The sequence below is a fragment of the Lipophrys pholis genome (assembly GCF_963383615.2).
Source record: "Lipophrys pholis genome assembly, chromosome: 3".
In the NCBI taxonomy this organism is placed as follows: Eukaryota; Metazoa; Chordata; class Actinopteri; order Blenniiformes; family Blenniidae; genus Lipophrys; species Lipophrys pholis.
Genome location: NC_137627.1, coordinates 1,026,441 through 1,044,717, shown reverse-complemented (window position 1 = coordinate 1,044,717; position 18,277 = coordinate 1,026,441). Strand labels below are relative to the sequence as shown.

Sequence of the window (18,277 nt, the reverse complement as noted above, 5' to 3'; positions counted from 1 at the left end):
GACAGTAAACAGGTCATGCTTATTATAGACATCAAACCAAAGAAGTAATTAAAGATTAGCGTTCCTTTAAAATATTGTTCGCTGTGCAACCACGTGGAAACAAGATTCAGTTTAATTCAGCCTTATTTATATAAAGCCACGTACAACACAGTCATTACTAGGTGCTTTTAACAAAGAGAAACCCAAAAAGAACTTAAAAACAAAAACATAACTATGTGCTGAAGAGCTATGTGTGACTGTATCAATAAAATATGGGATTTGAACTGATAATAAACGTACATTTGAAGTCTTTATAAATACCTGTACTTCCAGTGGATGTCACAGCGAAGCAGCAGAAGCGAGCCGGCCTGCAGCTCAAGTGACAATGACAGGTGACCCACCTGTTCAGCAAACCCACAGACGCACTGTCACAACTCAAGGGTCAGCTTTTATTTCATGTTCCTTTCAGCAGAACGAGGGAAGATGAGGCTTCAAGAAGAACCACAGTCGTGTTAATCAGTAATGTGCAGTGTTGGGTAAGTTACCCTATTATAAATCAGTACTGGGGCAAGTTTCCCTTTGGTTTACACTGTTACTCACACACACGTACTTATTGGGTTTTGTTTCAGTTACATTTACCAACGAAAGTTGGGATAAGGTTTTGTTTTCATCTGCGTGTATTTGGGACTTTGGGACGTTAACGACTAATCGTTTCCTAATAAATCTCAAAAAACTGCGACTAACTGTCCCATACAAAGAGGATGAGAGAGGCACCTCGTGGATTAGAGCAAAGGAGTTCAATGTCTGTTGCCACGGAGACGCTCCAGAGCTTGCGGCTAATAAGATCAAGTTTTAACAAGTATCCAGATTACAGTATCCAGACCCGAACCCTTCAAACTCAAATGGACGGAAAAATACAATTTCTGATTTCAGCCTCAAAGTATGAAGATGTCAGAATTCTGTCTTTAATCTCATATGCAGTTGGGGGAGGAAAACAAAAAAAACAAAAAACAAAAACCTCAATTCCCAAGGAAGAAGGTGGCTTTATTCTTTTTTTCGAATTCTGGTGAAAATTATTATTCTAATCTACAATATTATCATTATAAATCTCAGAGTTCCCAGTAGACAATAACATTTTTAGATTTTAATCCCAAAATTCCAAGTGAGAGATAAATGTTTTCTCAGAAGCCCAGCTGCAGATCAGAAACAGATTCTTGCCAATCCCAGAAAAGGTTCTAGCACCAACCAGTGGAACAATCCACTCTCAGTGTTGCTAAGTGACGGTCCAACCTTCAGGGATATGACAGCACTTATATATGTTGAGTCCAGCACCTGAAAATGGTCCATTGTTTTACTTGTCTTCAGGCCTCCTTCATACAGGAAGTGGGGATGTACTGTATGTACTGTATGTACTGTATGTACTGTATATGTACAGGGGTGTACTCTGCTTGACAGTTATGCTGATGTGCCTGCTGAGGTTATAATGCAGAAATTAATCTCAAGTTCAATTCATTTAAATCTTATTTGTAAAGCACCAAATACAATCAACACGCTCTTATAGAGAAAACCCAACAATTACTGGTTCCACATGAGGGGAGGCTGCCTACCTAGGAACCTCCAGTAACCAGCACTCTGAGAATGAAGTGTTCTGCTGGGCCAGTGTGGGACTAACAGCTCTTTAAGATACGGTGGAGTCTGGTTGTGAAGAGCTTTATAAGTTACAAGAAGGATTTTAAATTCTATTCTAGATTTAACAGGAAGCCAATGAAGAGAAGCTAAAACACATTCCTGTCAGTGCTCCCACTGCACCATTTTAAAGCAATTAAAAACTATTTAAGCTGTCATTGGGACACCTTGATAATATGGATTACAATAGTCTACTCTGGAAGTAACAAATACACGGATTCATTTCTCAGTCAGCTTTTAAGTCAAGTTTTTTTTTTTTAATGAATTATTCTATTTTTTTTATATGGTGGCCCAATCCTTTCTTATGCAGGTTAATAAAGACCATAACGAATTTTGAAAGAGGTTGTTTTTAAAATTATTATAATTTTTTGGGAAAAATATGACTTTCAGATAAAAGCTCCGTCCGTACGTCATCAGGATTACGTCACCACAAGCAGGAAGTAAACATTAGGGGCTCAGTTGTCGCCGAGTCGCTCACGAGACCTCCGTTTGAGCCACAACACCTCGTTCAGGTAATTGTTTCCTCCTTTTTCCCTACAAAGATCCTATTTGTTTGGTAGAAATAAATAACCAATAGACATCAGTAAAGTCCAGCTGCAGCCTAAAACGCCCGATTCTTTGGCATCTCGCTAAATGTGGGTATATTTGTACAGGCGTGATAGCACATGATCAGGACGTTAATGCGGACATTTCACACACTTTTCAATAATTCGGCACGTTTGCAGGGCATCAAAAACCAACAATTGCCATCGCATCCCTCAGATAGCGATGTGCAGCCGCTCGTCTTGCGTTACTAACTGACAGCGGAGTGAGAGTCATGTGGCTTCTCCGTCATCATCGTTTCACAGCGACATGTTTTTCCAGTTCCACTGACATCGATGCCGAATCCCCGGAATTTACATTTTGCGAAGTGTGAAGTCCCCAAAAGGCCTTGTTTGTTGCGGTTATGGACGCTATGCAACAAGTAAAAGGTAAATTGTCTTTTTTCTGAAAGGGGTCTGGTGTGGCGTTACTGCAGGTCGCCTGAGCGCGCGCGCGCTCCCGCGATGGGACGCAGTACTTTTTGCTACGGAAAGTACTTCTTGATAACGAAGCTATACTTTTTTTCGGCTTCATGAGTAAATGCCAAACACCCAAAGCGCACAGTATATGAAAGCTGAGATTTCTGAGCGTTTGAATGGAGCTTCTTCTGATTGAGAACTTCTGCTTTGTTGAGTCGCGTTTTTCCAGAGGCTGCGTTTGGAAACAGCTGAATAACTGCGTCCTTCCATTCTACACCTCCATCCTTCTCCTACAGTTATTTGATGGGTCTTATCTGGATGTCAGGGGAGATGGGAATCCTCCTTGTAGGTGGCACGTAATGCATCGCCTGAAGTTCCAGCTCAGGTCAGACATAAATGGGGTTGAAACATAGATAAGGGACTTCTTAAAGAACCTTCAGGCAGTGTAAACACACATTTAGTCATTTTTTCTGAGTGTAAAACGTTTTTTTAACAAGTTGTCTTGAACCTGAATGTAAGTAGATCTCAGTGGGTCAGCAGCCTGAAGAACTGAGCATCACATCTCTGCTGTTCTCTTGGACTGTTTCCTTCTCCTGAGGTTCTGTAGTGAGGTTCTGTACTTTGGTACTGCACTGAGGTACTGTAGTGGGGGTACTGTAGTGAGGTTCTGTAGTGAAGTTCTGTACTTTGGTACTGCACTGAGGTATTGTAGTGAGGTACTGTAGTGAAGTACTGTACTTTGGTACTGTACTGAGGTACTGTAGTGAGGTACTGCAGTGAGGTTCTGTAGTGAGGTACTGTAGTGGGGGTACTGTAGTGAAGTACTGTACTTTGGTATTGCACTGAGGTACTGTAGTGAGGTACTGCAGTGAGGTTCTGTAGTGAGGTACTGTAGTGGGGGTACTGTAGTGAAGTACTGTACTTTGGTACTGTACTGAGGTGCTGTAGTGAGGTACTGTAGTGAAGTTCTGTACTTTGGTACTGTACTGAGGTACTGCAGTGAGGTTCTGTTCTGAGGTTCTCCAGAAGGCTGTTTGCAGTCACACAGTCCCCATGAAGCTCACCATTAGAGGTGTTTATTCTGCCAATAGAGATCAGAAGTTGAGTCATAAGTGGCACAGAGGTCCTTTACAGTGGTCAATAAAATAAAAGGACAAATCATACTGTATATATTCATAATTTTGTATAATATTCTATGAACCTGTAAAGTTTACTGTAGTTATTTATTTATCCATCCATATATTAAGCATATGAACATTTTGAATTTGTACAATGTTGTATAAAAGATTGCATATTTGAGTGTGTACTGTAAAGTAAGTTCATGAGTGTATATATTATCAATCAGCTGTATTTATTTGTTTTCTAATGGAGCTGATTGCAATGGACTGAAATGTTGTGTTGCAATGCACCATGGGAATTTAGGTGGGTGGGGCTTTAACTGCCATTATTGGGAGTTCTATTGGGCTGGTCGTCCATCCCATCCATCCCATCCTTCCCATCCTTCCCATCCATCCCATCCTTCCCATCCATCCCATCCATCCCATCCATCCCATCCATCCCATCCTTCCCATCCATCCCATCCATCCCATCCTTCCCATCCATCCCATCCATCCCATCCATCCCATCCTTCCCATCCTTCCCATCCATCCCATCCATCCCATCCATCCCATCCATCCCATCCATCCCTCTTCTTTCCCGCCGATCCCATCCTACTGTGGGCGGGGGCAGGGTTCTCCTGGACAGGTCAAAACACATATAGACAAACAACCACACACACTGACTGTGGGAGGGAACTGGAGAACCCAGAGGAAAGCCACACACACACACACACACACACACACACACACACACACACACACACACACACACACACACACACACACACACACACACACACACACACACACACACACACACACACACACACACAGGGAGAACATGCAAACTCCCCACAGAAAGGCCCCGGGTCGAACCCACGACCGTCTGGCTGTGAGCCGACGGTGCGAACCACTGCACCTCTCATGACCTACTTTCTGACACATGTTGACCATTTGATCTCTGCTTTTTGTTCAAAAGGTCATACGTGTTTTATTTTCTCTAGAAGTGTTAATACTTTCCTCTAAATGGGCCAGATACTCCTGTAGCGTGTGCCGGCCGCTACCAGTACTGAGTCACCATTCATGTTTGTTATGGTGTGTTGGTGTGTTTCTCCTTGGTTTCCCCTCCTCGTGTTTGACTGCTGGGCCCCGCCCTGATGTCGCTCACCTGTACCTGAGAGATTAGCTGCACCTGGTGCTGTCAGTATGTCAGGGTTAGGGTTAGGGTCTCGTGTTTCTGGAGTTGTTGGTCCGTCGGTGTTTCAGTGTGAGCGCTCCGGTGTTGCTGCCTTCAGTGAGTCGGTGTCGTTGCCCTCATGTGCTGCAGCTTCATGTTTGTTGTGATTTTTCTCTCCTGAGCTGCAGCTTTATTGTGCCTTTGTGACCTTTTCTCAGCTGAATGCAGGATTTCTGGGTTCTTGGACTTGTACTTTCTGTTTTGTTTGAATAAAGAAGTTTTTGGTTCCATTGCAGTGTCTGCCACAGTAAGGGTAAGACTGGATGGATGCCAAACTGATGTGTGTGTGTGTGTGTGTGTGCCAGGAAGTGACACGCCCACCAAGTGTGCTGCTTTGACTATGGTGGAGCGAGTCGCGTCTGAGTTGAAAGAGGAGGTAGAAAAACAGTCTGAAGCTTTGGAGGAGGAAGATGTGGGATTTGAGACCTGGTCTGTACATGAAGAACAAGGAATGACATCATTTGTTCACCCAGACCCCCCAGTGGGAGAAGTTTCTTTGTCCTTCTGGAGTCTGAAGTGGCCTTTCGTCATGTCGTTGGTTCTTCTGGTCTCCTTGTTACCTGGGTCTCCTTGTTACCTGGGTCTCCTTGTTACCTGGGTCTCCTTGTTACCTGCTGTTTCAGTCCAACTACTGCCTTGCTTTCTGTCTGTATTTGGACTATATGTAGTTGTTCTGTTGCTTCATTTGAACAAACCTTCTCTCCCCATCGAAGGTTCCTTTCAAACATAAATCCTAACATCATGGCCTGGGACAAAGTGAATATTTGTACATTGGATCACTACTCTTGAGCAGAACACTTTTTTACAAGAACAACGACTTCAGGACAAATTTGATTGGCTGGTGTGTATATATATATATTTATTTTTTAGAAATCTCTCACTTCATTGGAGGAGTTCTCAAAGGATGACGCCCCCCCATTCCAGAGCTCAAAGCGAGGCACCCTCAGCCCACCCGGTACTTAGCCCGGCTCAGTTACAGTAAAGGCTAATATTGTCCTGAGTATTACCAGTTGTGATCCAGAAACGGTGAAAAGTACAACTCCTGCTTGTCCTGCCGGTGTTGCGTGAGTGTCTGTCGACGTTTTAATGAAACGATTCATGCGTTTGCAATAAAGGAAAAGCTCATACAGGGAAAAGGCATTCCCCTGACCCCTAAATTCCTTTATGGAAACGTCACTGTTTGTCTGATCCAATGTTTCTCTCTGAACCGACTCTGAAGTTGAGTATGGACGCTCTCTGCTGTTTCCTTTAGAACCATATTAACCGGGTCAGTACCAACGGTCACACTGGTGTTAATGGTGTGCAGTTTGTTAACCGAGATCACAAAATAGAAGAAAAGAATCCCATGAAAGGAAACTAAGCTGCACCGTAAAGCAAAACCACATCTGGCTGTTGTTACATAACCTGCAGCTGGAAACCGGGTCACTGGTTCTGAAACCCTGCTGTTATGTAACCAACGCTTACAATAATCACTTAATCCAAATGTAATGTATTAACTTTAGTCAAAGTGTTTAAACAACATTTAGTGTAGTGTTAATGATAATGATAATGGTAGAGAGAGAAAAGGGAGAAAAGGGGAGGAGTTTAGGAGAACAGGAGACTTGAGGAATGTCAGCAGGAACCCGACGGCGGCGGAGAGAAATCAAGAGGAGTTGGAAGGCGACTTCACACTGCAAAGGCAAGTTTGATATTCCTCCACTCAGTGCACTTTGTTTCTCTAGGAAAGGCTCAACTGTTCATGTTGTTTGTTTCTAACTGACCGTGCAAACTGCTGAGAATGTTTCATCGGAGGTCTTTGTAATGAACACAATACTAATGTACTGAAGGTAACTGTAACCTGAAGGACTATTCATTTACATTTTGAGTTCTGTTTGAGCTGTTTGTCGCTGCAGGAAGTGATGCCAGTAATGCCATACTATAACATGACCACTTATTTCAGTAACCAGTAATCTAACACGTTATAATTTCCAAACCAGTAATCAGATTAAAGTTATTTATCCAAGTCATCATGTGTTACTGTTTTAGTGTCCCGCAGGACGAGTTTCTTCTCTGTAAAGCTGCTTTATTACTGAACAGACCGGACTTAAGCCTCGTTTCCACTGCACAGAACGTGACGGTATGGTACGGCAACGTGTATCAGACCCAAACCTGCCTTGCGTTTCCACCGCAGAGAGTACGGTTAAAATGTACGTGGGATTGTGATGTTGTAGATATGTGCCATAAGAACAGTAGTCCCAGCCGGGGGCGGACTCCGACCCAGGCCGTATGAATCTTCTCTTGTTGTTTACATACTCCGGTTGTTTTGTGATCCTGCAGGGTTAGCGTTATGGGAGGGTTAGGGTTATGGGAGGGTTAGCGTTATGGGAGGGTTAGCGTTATGGGAGGGTTAGGTTTATGGGAGGGTTAGGGTTATGGGAGGGTTAGCGTTATGGGAGGGTTAGGTTTATGGGAGGGTTAGCGTTATGGGAGGGTTAGGTTTATGGGAGGGTTAGGGTTATGGGAGGGTTAGCGTTATGGGAGGGTTAGGGTTATGGGAGGGTGACGGGAAATCTTAACCCTTTAGGACGGTTCGTTCGGTATCATCCACAACTTTTTCATTGGAGACGTACAATCAAAAGAATGTGCAGAGGAAACAGGGTTTTTGATTGGCCAGGCTGTTCCTCCAACCGGACACACACACACACACACACACACACACACACACACACACACACACACACACACACACACACACACACACACACACACACACACACCCATACAACTGACCCGTCCCCCCTTCTCCACTCTCAGCCAATCACAGGCCAGCTCGCTCGAACATTGAACACTGCAACAACACAACTGCAGAGACGTGACACTATGTTTGATTTTCCTTAGTAAAAGGAAGAATTGGCAGGAAGTCAGTGACAACACTTCCTGCAGGACATTTTGACTGTTGTCAGTGTTTACCACTCTTCATGCTCGTGTCTTTGTGATGTGTACACATCGCTTTGTGATTCTCATTCAACCTTGTTTGATATTTTTCTTTGAAGACGATGGATGCGACTCCGCGACCAGAGCTGTTTGATTTCCACGGAGTCTCAATGATCAAATATTTCACAGACAACTGGGAAAACATCCAAAAGTTTCAGGCCAGACCAGATGATATTCTCATCGCCACATATCCTAAAGCAGGTCAGTCCTGAAGCCTGACTCGTTTCAGAGAGGGGGGGGGGGGGCAACACTTTATATCTTGGTGTCCGTGTGTGTGGAGCTGCAGTGCTTTACAAGTGTTGGATTATGCAACTTTGTGGGACCAATAAAAAGTTCAAACTTGTTTATTGAGTTTTGTTCAAGTAAGGTCAAAGTTGAGAATGAGGTGTGGTTGCACCGTGTCACAGAGATAAAACAAACTGAGTCGAGGTGAGGAGATGATCTTCTCTCGTGTGTTTTGGTCTTTAGGGAGAGTGCGAGCCACGTTTTGAATCGTAGAAAGTCTTGTATCTTCCTAACAGCTGACCTCCCATTTACTCTCTTCAGGCACTACGTGGGTTTCAAACGTCCTTGATTTACTTTACTTTGGTCAGAGAGAGAAAAACATCCCAATATATGAGCGAGTACCTTTCATGGAGCTGTTTCACCCACAAGTTGGTTCAGGTCAGTATAAAATCTCCAGGTTTTATACAAACGGTAAAGTCTATCTAACCTTCATTGTTACACAAGGCTTGTCTTTATATATTTACTTTTTCATCACAGTAAAATAAAGTAAGTGTTTTACCAGAAAATGAGTTTTGTTGATGCATCTTTATTTCGTCACAGGAACACAGTATGCGGACGAACTGCCCACCTCACCTCGACTCATTAAAACTCATCTTCCTGTCCAGTTTGTGCCAAAGTCCTTCTGGGAGCAAAACTCCAGGGTTCGATATTCCCCCTGATATTTGATAAATCTTATCACAAGCAATCACAAAAGATGCAGATTGTTTAAGGTAAAGTAGAGGTGCAGGACAGTTTTGTTCTTTGTCCTTCCACTCTGGTGTTGCCTCTTTAAATAATCACACGTATTCACAACTTAGAAACACTCAGACTCAAACACATGTTTTTGACGAGTAGGAGGAAACTGTAGAACACAGAAGGGAAACATGCAAAGTCCCCAGAGAAACGCTCCTGAACCCAATCCGGCCTGGAACTGGGGAAGTCCTCACGGCGAGGCCAGAGTGCTAAGCACTACAGCTCTGTACCTCCCAACTCATCCTCATTTCCCTTTTATTTCCTAAGACTGTGAACTTCCAGTCGCCTCGAAGGAAAACCGCTCAGGTGGAGGATTTGTTCTGCTTTTAAACATCCTTCTCTACATTTTTCAGATTCTGATTCTGGTTGGCTGCTGATCCCTTTTGCTTTCTTAGCGACTTGTTGGTCCCAGATTGAGCCCAAGACCCTCTGAGGAGTTCCCGTCATTTTGATGAGATTATTCAAGCCGTTTTTGTCTTTGACGGACGGCCCATTGTCCCAGCAGGTACAGGAAAAGGTTAAAAGGCTTTCAATAAAAGAATGGTACAACTGTTGTAAGATTGTGTCACAGGCATTAAAAGAATGTCTCTTCCTCATTAAATGGACTCTTTGTTCACCCCGTTTGGCAATCCGCTCGGTGTTTCAGTCGAATTTGAGTTGTGAGTCAAACACAGTACCAAGATATTTATAGGAGTCTACAATTTCCACCTTTTGATTGTGAATGGTGCTTTCTTGTGCCTCGTCATTGTTCTGCCTAAAGTCAATGATCAGCTCCTTGGTTTTGAACACGTTTAGATCCGAGAGGTTATTATCGCACCGTTCCACAAAAGCAGGTAAGGTCTGACCGTAGTCTGAGTCTTGGCCTTGAAGAAGACTCGGGAGGAATTTGAGAATCTCGCTGCCTTCCTGTGACGTCCTGCAGCTTTCTGTGGACGTGATAAAAAGTAAGGGAGACAGGACTGATAGACAAACTGTAAAGGGTCTAGTTTTCCCACTTTTAATTGGAACCAACATGTCTTTTATTACCCTTTTGAAAATGTTCATGACCAGAGATGTAAGTGCTATCGGTCTGAAGTCATTTAATTCCTTGGCATTTTTGCATTTAGGAATTGGTATGATGGTGGACGTTGTCCACACTGTGGGTGTCTGTCTCCGATCAACACACATCTGGAACAATTTACACAAGAGCCCATTGAGCTGAGCACAGTAACGCAGTGTGTGTCCGGCGATGGCATCAGGACCAGCTGCTTTCCTCAGGGTACTCTTCTGTAATATACCCTTGACATGTTCCTGGGTTATCAAAATGTCATTTTCAGGTTTAAGTGAGCATCTCAGTGAGGTGACCTTCTCAGAAAAGTCAGTTTCAAAGCGAGAGAAGAATGAGTTGAAAGCATCTGATAATTCTAAGTTACTCTAACAGGTTGCTTTCCCTCGTCAGCATATTGGTTAATAGATGCCATATTTTAAATACCTTGCCACGCCGCTTGAAGGTTGCCACTGCTGTACTGCATTTCTATCTTATCTCTATATATTTTGCTTTAGCCTTCCTTCATTTCACACTTCTCTCGGTGCATTTTTCATCTCCTGAGGATCCGTTATAAAGTAGGTTCTTTTCTTTTTGTTAATGATTGATTCAAGTTCCTTTGTTACCCAAGGCTTTCTATTGGGATCCTTGGAGTAACCTTCTTGTTTGGGAGAGTGGAATCAACACAGAATGTGATATATGATGCAATTGTGTCAGTCAGTTCATTTATGTCTGCAGCCCTGGAGGGTTTGGATACTGTCCTCAGAGCAGCACTTCACAGTTCTGTCCTCTGGCTTTATGCGTTTGAACGCAGGTTTATACACAGGCACAAGAAAAACACTGTTGTGGTAAGATGCACTGAAGGAAGGCATCGGAAGAGATTTAGTAGCACCTCCCACACTTTACATTTTACACTCCTTGTGAAAGTTTGTTCATGATTAACTGTATTTTTCTCCGTCTTTATCTAGATGGTCTACGTTGCCCGCAACGCAAAAGACAGTGTTGTGTCTTTTTTCCACTTTGATCGCATGAACAAGAGTCAGCCGGAGCCTGGAGATTGGAGCAGCTACCTTCAGAGATTCAAGCAAGGAAAAAGTACGTTTTAAAAGAAACATAAGGTTAATTATTGTCACAAAGCTTCACAGAAGGAGTACATACTGCTCATGCACTGCCTTCATGTACCATTCCGTGTTCTCAGTGGTGTTTGGATCCTGGTACGATCATGTCAACAACTGGTGGAAGAAGAGAGAGACTTATTCAAATCTCCACTACATGTTCTATGAAGACATGCTTGAGGTGACAGAGATGTGTGTTTTTCTATCCTAGTTTGGACATGTTATCTACATCCAACCTGAACCTTCAACCATGTGCTTTCAGGACACGGGACGGGAAATAGACAAACTCTGCTCCTTTCTGGGTTTGACTCCTTCAGCCCAGGAAAAGACGAGAATCGTAGGAGATGTCCAGTTCGATAACATGAGGAAGGATGAGATGGTTAACTACTCAACAGTCCCTATTTTGGATTTCAAAATTTCTCCCTTCATGAGAAAAGGTATAGTTACCTGTATTCAGATGCAATGGAATTCAGCAGCACAAAGACCTGACTGAGTCTCTGTGGTTGTGCAGGAAAAGTCGGTGACTGGAAGAACCACTTCACTGTGGCCCAGAACGAAGAGTTTGATGAAGACTACAGGAGAGAGATGAAGGATCCCACTCTTCAGTTTCGCACTGCAATTTGAAAGGAACCAGATGTGAAGATGTTGAGTGATTGACACTCCTGACTGGAGAGATGGAGAGTGCAGATGTTGCAAGGCATGAAACACGAATGATCAGTCCCAGAGACTGAGCATGTACTGTCATCTCACACTTTACTGTGGTGGGTCTGGGTTCAACATCCAATCCCACAAGGTGTGAAGGCATCTGGTGGAAATGTTGGGCTGTTATTGTAGTAAAACTATTTGACAGTGTGTACAGAGAGTGTCTGCCGGTATTTCAAGCCGTCTGTCCAAAATCTCAGTGTCAATCAATGTGAACCTGAATCAGCTTCAAATCCATCCATCCATCCATCCATCCAGTAGGTGCAGGGCAGGTGGCGCTATGCCCCAGAGCTTTTGAGCGTACAGGACGTTGTGGGTCAGGGTGTAGATGAGCTTAGCCTCGAGAAACAATCAGCACATATGGTAAAATCAGCTGTTTGATACCCTACCAGAGACAGTACATGTCAATGTGTGTCATGAGTGATAAGTAATGCGTCCTCTTAAAAATGACACCTACATTCACAAATAATACTCTCACCCTAATGCAGTGGTAACAAACTGTGGGTAAACTTGTCCCTAGTTATTGCAGCTCACTGGATTTTCGTTTCTATCACCCTGCTGCAGTTAAACAAATGCTGTTGCCTCATAGAGGATTAAAATGATTTAATACCCAAATGCTTTGCTTTCAATAAAGTCGTCATGATTGTGTGCATACTGGGACTTTCACTGGAACCATCTCAGCGTTGGTGGACTGCCAGAATGAAGGCGCCTGTGAGCCTGAGCTCAGGGCAGAAAGCCCAGGCTTTACAGCTGCGAATCTTTCAGATGAGAAGATTTGTTTTTTACACATTTAAATACCTAAGTACCGACAGACACATTCTGAGATGATTTTTTGCAGATTCAGGTTCACGTTGACAAATTCTTTTACACATTGACACTGTGACTTTGGACAGACGGATTGAAATACAGACAGACACTCTATACACACTGACAAAATAATCTTACTTCAATAATACCCCAATATAAACACCGTCCACGTTGCTGTGGCCTCTGACGTATTTGCATTGTTCTCTTTTCTAAACGATAACACTACAACGATGGTTGATACTTCATTTGTTTATTACTGGTTGATGACGGTGCTGAGGATTTGTTCTGCATTGAAAAAGATGTAAAAGTTCAGTTTGGTCTGGAGTGAGTTCTTCCCGGCTCCATCGTGTTGCAGTCCCATGTTTTGTTTTTGTTCTTGGTTGCTGATGTCTTTTTGTTCCAGGTTTTTCTGGTGTGAGTTTCCATGTCTGTCTTCATGTTTTGTTTCTTGTAGTTTCAACCTTCCCTTCCGCTGGTGTCACTCCCAGCATGGGCCGTCCTCTTTAGCCGTCATGTGTACTCTCATCTGAGGCCTATACTCCGAATTGGTTGAACTACCGTGTTGAGCACCAGCTTGGTAGTATCGCTTCTCAGAATGGTGAATGTGGATAAGTTAACCCAGGTAACAGTGAGATCCTGGCTATGCTAAGCCCAGTTCATCGTGGAGTCTCAAGTCTTTGTCACTTGTCTTGCAGTTTCATCAAATTTCTGTCATATTAACCTTAATGTCATTAAGACTCTTCCTGCTGAGTTGCCTCTTGTTTGTATTACTCTGTGTGCACTCCAGTTTGATAGACGGCCTTTTTGTGTACCGAACCCTGGTCACCTCTGGACTGGAATAAACTTGGAAACTCTTGTCTCTGGTCATTCTCTGTCTGATTCCTGACAAGCTGCTATTCTGATTAATTCCTCAGTCATTAAATGAATGTGGCATTTCTTTCAGCATGTTGACGTTGGTACGTTATCAGCCCTACAACTGTGACTTCATAGCATATTCATCATTTTACAGAACATAATCTGCTTTGGGGACACTTCCATGAATTTAAGCCAAATTAAAAAGAGTTTTAAGAATCATTGAATGTGTTCATCTTCAATACTCCATCCATGTGTTTAAAGCACTTTATCCTGTGAACGGGCGCAGGAGCCAATCTTGAGGCTGTTTCTCCAGTGTGAATGTATTTTGTGTCGGAATATTAATTCATCACCGAGATGGCAGAGTAGTTCTGGTTCCATAAATCCATGTTTCTGCATTTCTGTCAGACGTGAGCATTATTATTAAGCTCATTGTTACAGATCAACCCCCATGAAGTCAAGAACAAGAACATCCTTCAAAGCCTTAGTGGCCAGGAACTATTTTATTACATCATGATATTGCTCTAAACACCCTGTCTCCGCGCCGCTGAGCTCTGAGTTCTCCAAGTGGGCGGGGCAATCTCTGCACCAATCAGGATGTTGTAAAAATAGGCAGGTAATTTTCCAAGAGATCTGATTGGTCAGTAGACGGCGCCTTCATTCTCTGCTCTGGAGTTAAACATTTATCCCAGTAAGAAGTGAATCTATTTCGCAGTACTGAAATCCCAGACTTAATCCTAAAGTTTCCTCCATAGAAGAAAATCCTGAGTTGTAATTTCGGCCCCAGGTTGATTTGTGGCAACATGTTGATGCTTGTTTACATCAGCAGGCTGTGTTTTACACTGAAGTCACGTTTCACTAGTGAGATTTGGAATATTGCGTGTGAAGAACATAGACCTCTATATATAGTTTGATAGGAGTTTATGGTGTAGAGCCTGATACTCTGTCTGCTGAAGGATCAGTGTGTGTTGAGCTCTGCAGTCACACTATCAGATCAGAAGAGGAAGATCTTGTGCGATCTGTCTTTTGTCATCATCAAGTGTGTGTCTCTTGAGCTGTGAAGACTTTAACAATCCTGCAGTGTGTGCCAAACCACACCACTGTGAGCCACTCACTTTCAGGTGTTATGTGAATGCTGAAGACACATTTGTGATCAAAATCTTTGTTATTATTCTGACTTTTTCCATAACTCGCTTCTCCTTCTACAATCTTTAACCCATAGGAACCATTCAAATGTCAAAATGTGCAGCTTGTTTCAAGATATTTCTGTTATGCTGTATGTTTTTTTTATATCATTAACCATTTTTGAATAAATGGCGGATGGGAGAGGCACCTTAAGGAGGAAATCAAAGATCAAATGTGAAAGATGAGCGTCTCGTTGTCATTGAGATGCTGAAGATGTCGGATTTTAAATGAATAGGAGATGAAGTCTAAAAAAACAAACAAAGTGGTTCAAAATGAAGGTTAGGAATCCAGATCAATATCTCTCTGCAACTACAAGCTTTTTCTTTTCTCTTTTATTTCTATAGCTCCAAATTCAACACAGTCATTTCAAGGCACTTTTACAGTGAAGAGCAAATAATTCCACCCGAGCCAGCAGAGCAGACCGTGGGAGCCGTTCTCTATAGGTTGTGTTTTCAGTGGCTCCGAGCGCCGCCGTGTATCGGACACCCAAAACAAAAACTAAAGTTTAGCATTTTCACTTGAAATCGTTGCGGCATAAACGGGGCTTAGATGTCACTCTGAATCTCTCCACTGTTTTGTCTCCTCAGGTGTGCTGAGGCCTGACAGCATGTGTGATTCCCAGCCTTCTCCTTGATGCAGTGAGAACTGTTAACCCCTGCGGTGCCATGGCGGAGGTTCTGGGGCAGAGGAGCCTGCTTGGTTTGGGTCTGGTGGTGGCCTGGCTGCTGCTCTTCCACCTGCTGGTCAACATCTGGCTGCTGTGTGTGTTCACCAGCCTGCTGGTGGTGCTGGGCGGCTGGCTCGGCTCGCAGGCCGTCCTGGAGTCCAACAGTCTGGTCCACCTGGAGAGGTTCATAACCCTGGAGCAGGTGAAGAGGTTTAACTGAGCTCTTATAAAATCTGGGTGATCCAGGGCGCCATTAACCTTTTGTTTGGTGAAATTCCAGGTTCCACCATCTGTGGAGGATGAGCGTCATCTCGACCTGGAGATCCACAACACAGTGAGGAAAATCATCAGGGACTTTGTTTCCTCCTGGTACTCCACGGTTTCCTCAGAGAGCGACTTTGAAACAGAGGTTGAAGAGGCCATGGTCTCTATGGCCATGGAGTTGAAACAGCGTGCAAGACAGGTGGACAGGAAGGTACGGTGTTGGTTTTTACAAGCTCCTATTTAAATTATGTTTGTTGTGCAAGCAGCTCTGTTTTATTGTAAGGTCAAGAAGAAAAAGGTTAAGAACTAAGCTGGTATTAAAAAATACTTTGATTTAGGGAAGCACCGATATCACTTTTTTAAAGGACGAGTACGAGTACTAACCTTTAGTTACTTGCTGATACCGAGTACCGATACGAGAACTTATCGATGCTGTAAAGCCGAATGATATCCCATATGCAAGTGATACGTGAAGTGTTGCACTGATTTTTTAATACATTTAAAATGATAATAATCTTAAACTTCATGGTACTCTTACTGGGTCTTCTTGCAGGAACTGACCCAGAGGATCCTGGACCTGTTTGGTTCCCACCTGCAGGATTTCATCAGAGCCAAGGAGCTGGTAACGGAGCAGCAGAACTCTCTGACGGCTGCTCCCAACTGTGAGTGTGAGCGGCTGTGGGAAGAATATGCCAATATTACCCCGCCTCACCTCGCCATGACCAGCAACTTGGAGGAGGTCAACTACGTCAGGGCAGTGGTGGATTTGCTGCTGCATGTTCTGGTGCCGTTGCCTCACTTGGAAACCCGCACAGGGCGTTTTGTAGTCGGTGAGCTTATAACCTGCAACGTCCTGCTACCCCTCATTGATAAACTGTCCGACCCCGACTGGCTGAACCTCCTCATGATAGAAATATTCGGCAAGACCAGCGAACCACAGGAGACGGGCGCAACAGACCCATCGGCTGGATCTCCACCCCTGCCACTGCCATCGCCAGATGTAGCTTCTCTGCAGCCAGTAGAAAATGTCCCTCAGAGCAACGATGTTCCACAACAGCGAGCAGAAGTCGAAGTGATCAGTCTCATTGAGATGACCATGCCTGAACTTGCTGCCTACGATGCAATCGAAGCAGAGGAAGTGGACTTTCCAACCAACAATGCAGAAGAAGATGAAACCACACGGGCGTATCTAAGGCGCTTCATGAGAGGACGCAAATCAAACCCATTCTACCAGGAATACGACTCGGACCTGGATTCTCCTCTGACCGACGATAAACGGAGCTCCATCGATTCCTTGGTCACGATAGGTCAAGAGGAGAGTCCATCCGACAAGCTGAAAGAATGTAGTACCTCTCTTGAGAGCAACAATGAGGGGGACTTAGAAGATGTTTGTGCCAGTCCTGTGGACGGCTCTTGTCCTAAAGTCATTGTGAATTCAGAACCAGTTGTGCAGCCCAACGGATGTGGTTCCACATCAGTTAGCTCAACAGAGGCGGTGTCCATCGCCAGCAGCCTCCAGGACGCCGAGAGGGAGGGAGGTCCCTCTGCACTCAACCCACACAGAGAGCTTCTTCTGGGAGTGGACCAAACCGGGATGGGGAATCCCAATGAGCTGACTGTAGTCAGTCCTTTGCAGGGTGGTTCACCCATGGGGACGTTTAGCTTCGAGCCCCTCAGCAGCCCTGAAGGACCAGTCATCATTCAGAACCTCCGCATCACCGGCACCATCACCGCCAAGGAACATCGCGGCACCGGATCCCATCCCTACACACTATACACCATCAAGGTATGGACATTATTCACTGATTTGTCTTTCTTTGTCTTCTTTTGTTTTTCTGTCAATATTTATTCCTTCTAGGGTGGAGGCTTGATATCTTAGGGCTGTCTGCTAGTTTCTCCCATTTTTCTTACCTCAGAACCTTAAAGGCTCAAACTGTTCCTTCACATTTCGTACACGTTTGACTCAGATCTTAACAGATTTGGGTTTGTTGGCTGGATCTTAAGGCTCCAGTCTCACATTTGGATCATTGTTGTCCTCTCTTCAAGGCATTAAGCCCCATATGGAGGTGCTTGCGTTCCTTGAAAATCCTCACTGTACAAATTTATGTGAGTCTGAAAAGATGTTCAGACGTACAACCAGGTTGTGAGTCAAGTTGCATTTATACACCAGTTTGAATATCAGTGACCACATTAATCCAAAAGAGATGTCTGCAACCTTTCCACACAAATATTATTTTTTCTCTCAATAAACATCAAATTAAATAAGTCTGGGTGGAAAAATATCAAATATATTTTCCAGACTGGGTTATGTTACATCAATGTCAATTAAGATCTACAATTAGAGATTTAAAAACTCTGGGGGCGTTTTATTACCATTATGACCTTTTTAGCGATTTCAGGAGTGCAAAGTTTTTTTTCTTTTCTTTTTTTTCTCCTTTTCAGTTATTTGACCTCTTTTAACCAGTGTTGTTTCACTTTAACAGACATACAGGTGAGCTAGCTCTGTCGGGAGTATCCCACCATGTCGACTTTTGTTTCTTTGGATTAGTACATATTTGGCAAACTGAGAACGAAGTAATATTCAAGTGTGAAAGGCGGTGAAAAGCAATGTGCAGGTGACATGTTAGGATGTGACATATTTTAGTTGACAAACTATTAAACCATTCTTTCA

General features: G+C 43.7%; 2 protein-coding genes across 2 annotated transcripts in view; both read left to right on the top strand.

The window, feature by feature from the left end:
- Window positions 1–2,099: 2,099 nt before the first annotated feature.
- snx19b (sorting nexin 19b) overlaps window positions 2,100–18,277 on the top strand; it is a 54,182-nt gene continuing 38,004 nt past the window's right edge. Inside the window, exons 1-4 of the mRNA XM_080459856.1 lie at window positions 2,100–2,177; window positions 15,263–15,544; window positions 15,623–15,817; window positions 16,160–17,392. Coding sequence (XP_080315982.1) covers window positions 15,341–15,544; window positions 15,623–15,817; window positions 16,160–17,392 — 1,632 coding nt within the window. The 5' untranslated portion in view covers window positions 2,100–2,177; window positions 15,263–15,340. The remainder of the gene's footprint in view (window positions 2,178–15,262; window positions 15,545–15,622; window positions 15,818–16,159; window positions 17,393–18,277) is intronic.
- Window positions 6,428–13,711, top strand: LOC308107506 (cytosolic sulfotransferase 3-like). Its single transcript, XM_080459858.1, has 8 exons — window positions 6,428–6,678; window positions 8,033–8,174; window positions 8,520–8,636; window positions 8,799–8,899; window positions 10,983–11,109; window positions 11,213–11,310; window positions 11,392–11,566; window positions 11,641–13,711. The coding sequence occupies exons 2-8, from the start codon at window positions 8,036–8,038 to the stop codon at window positions 11,751–11,753; spliced, it is 870 nt and encodes a 289-aa protein (XP_080315984.1). The 5' UTR covers window positions 6,428–6,678; window positions 8,033–8,035; the 3' UTR covers window positions 11,754–13,711.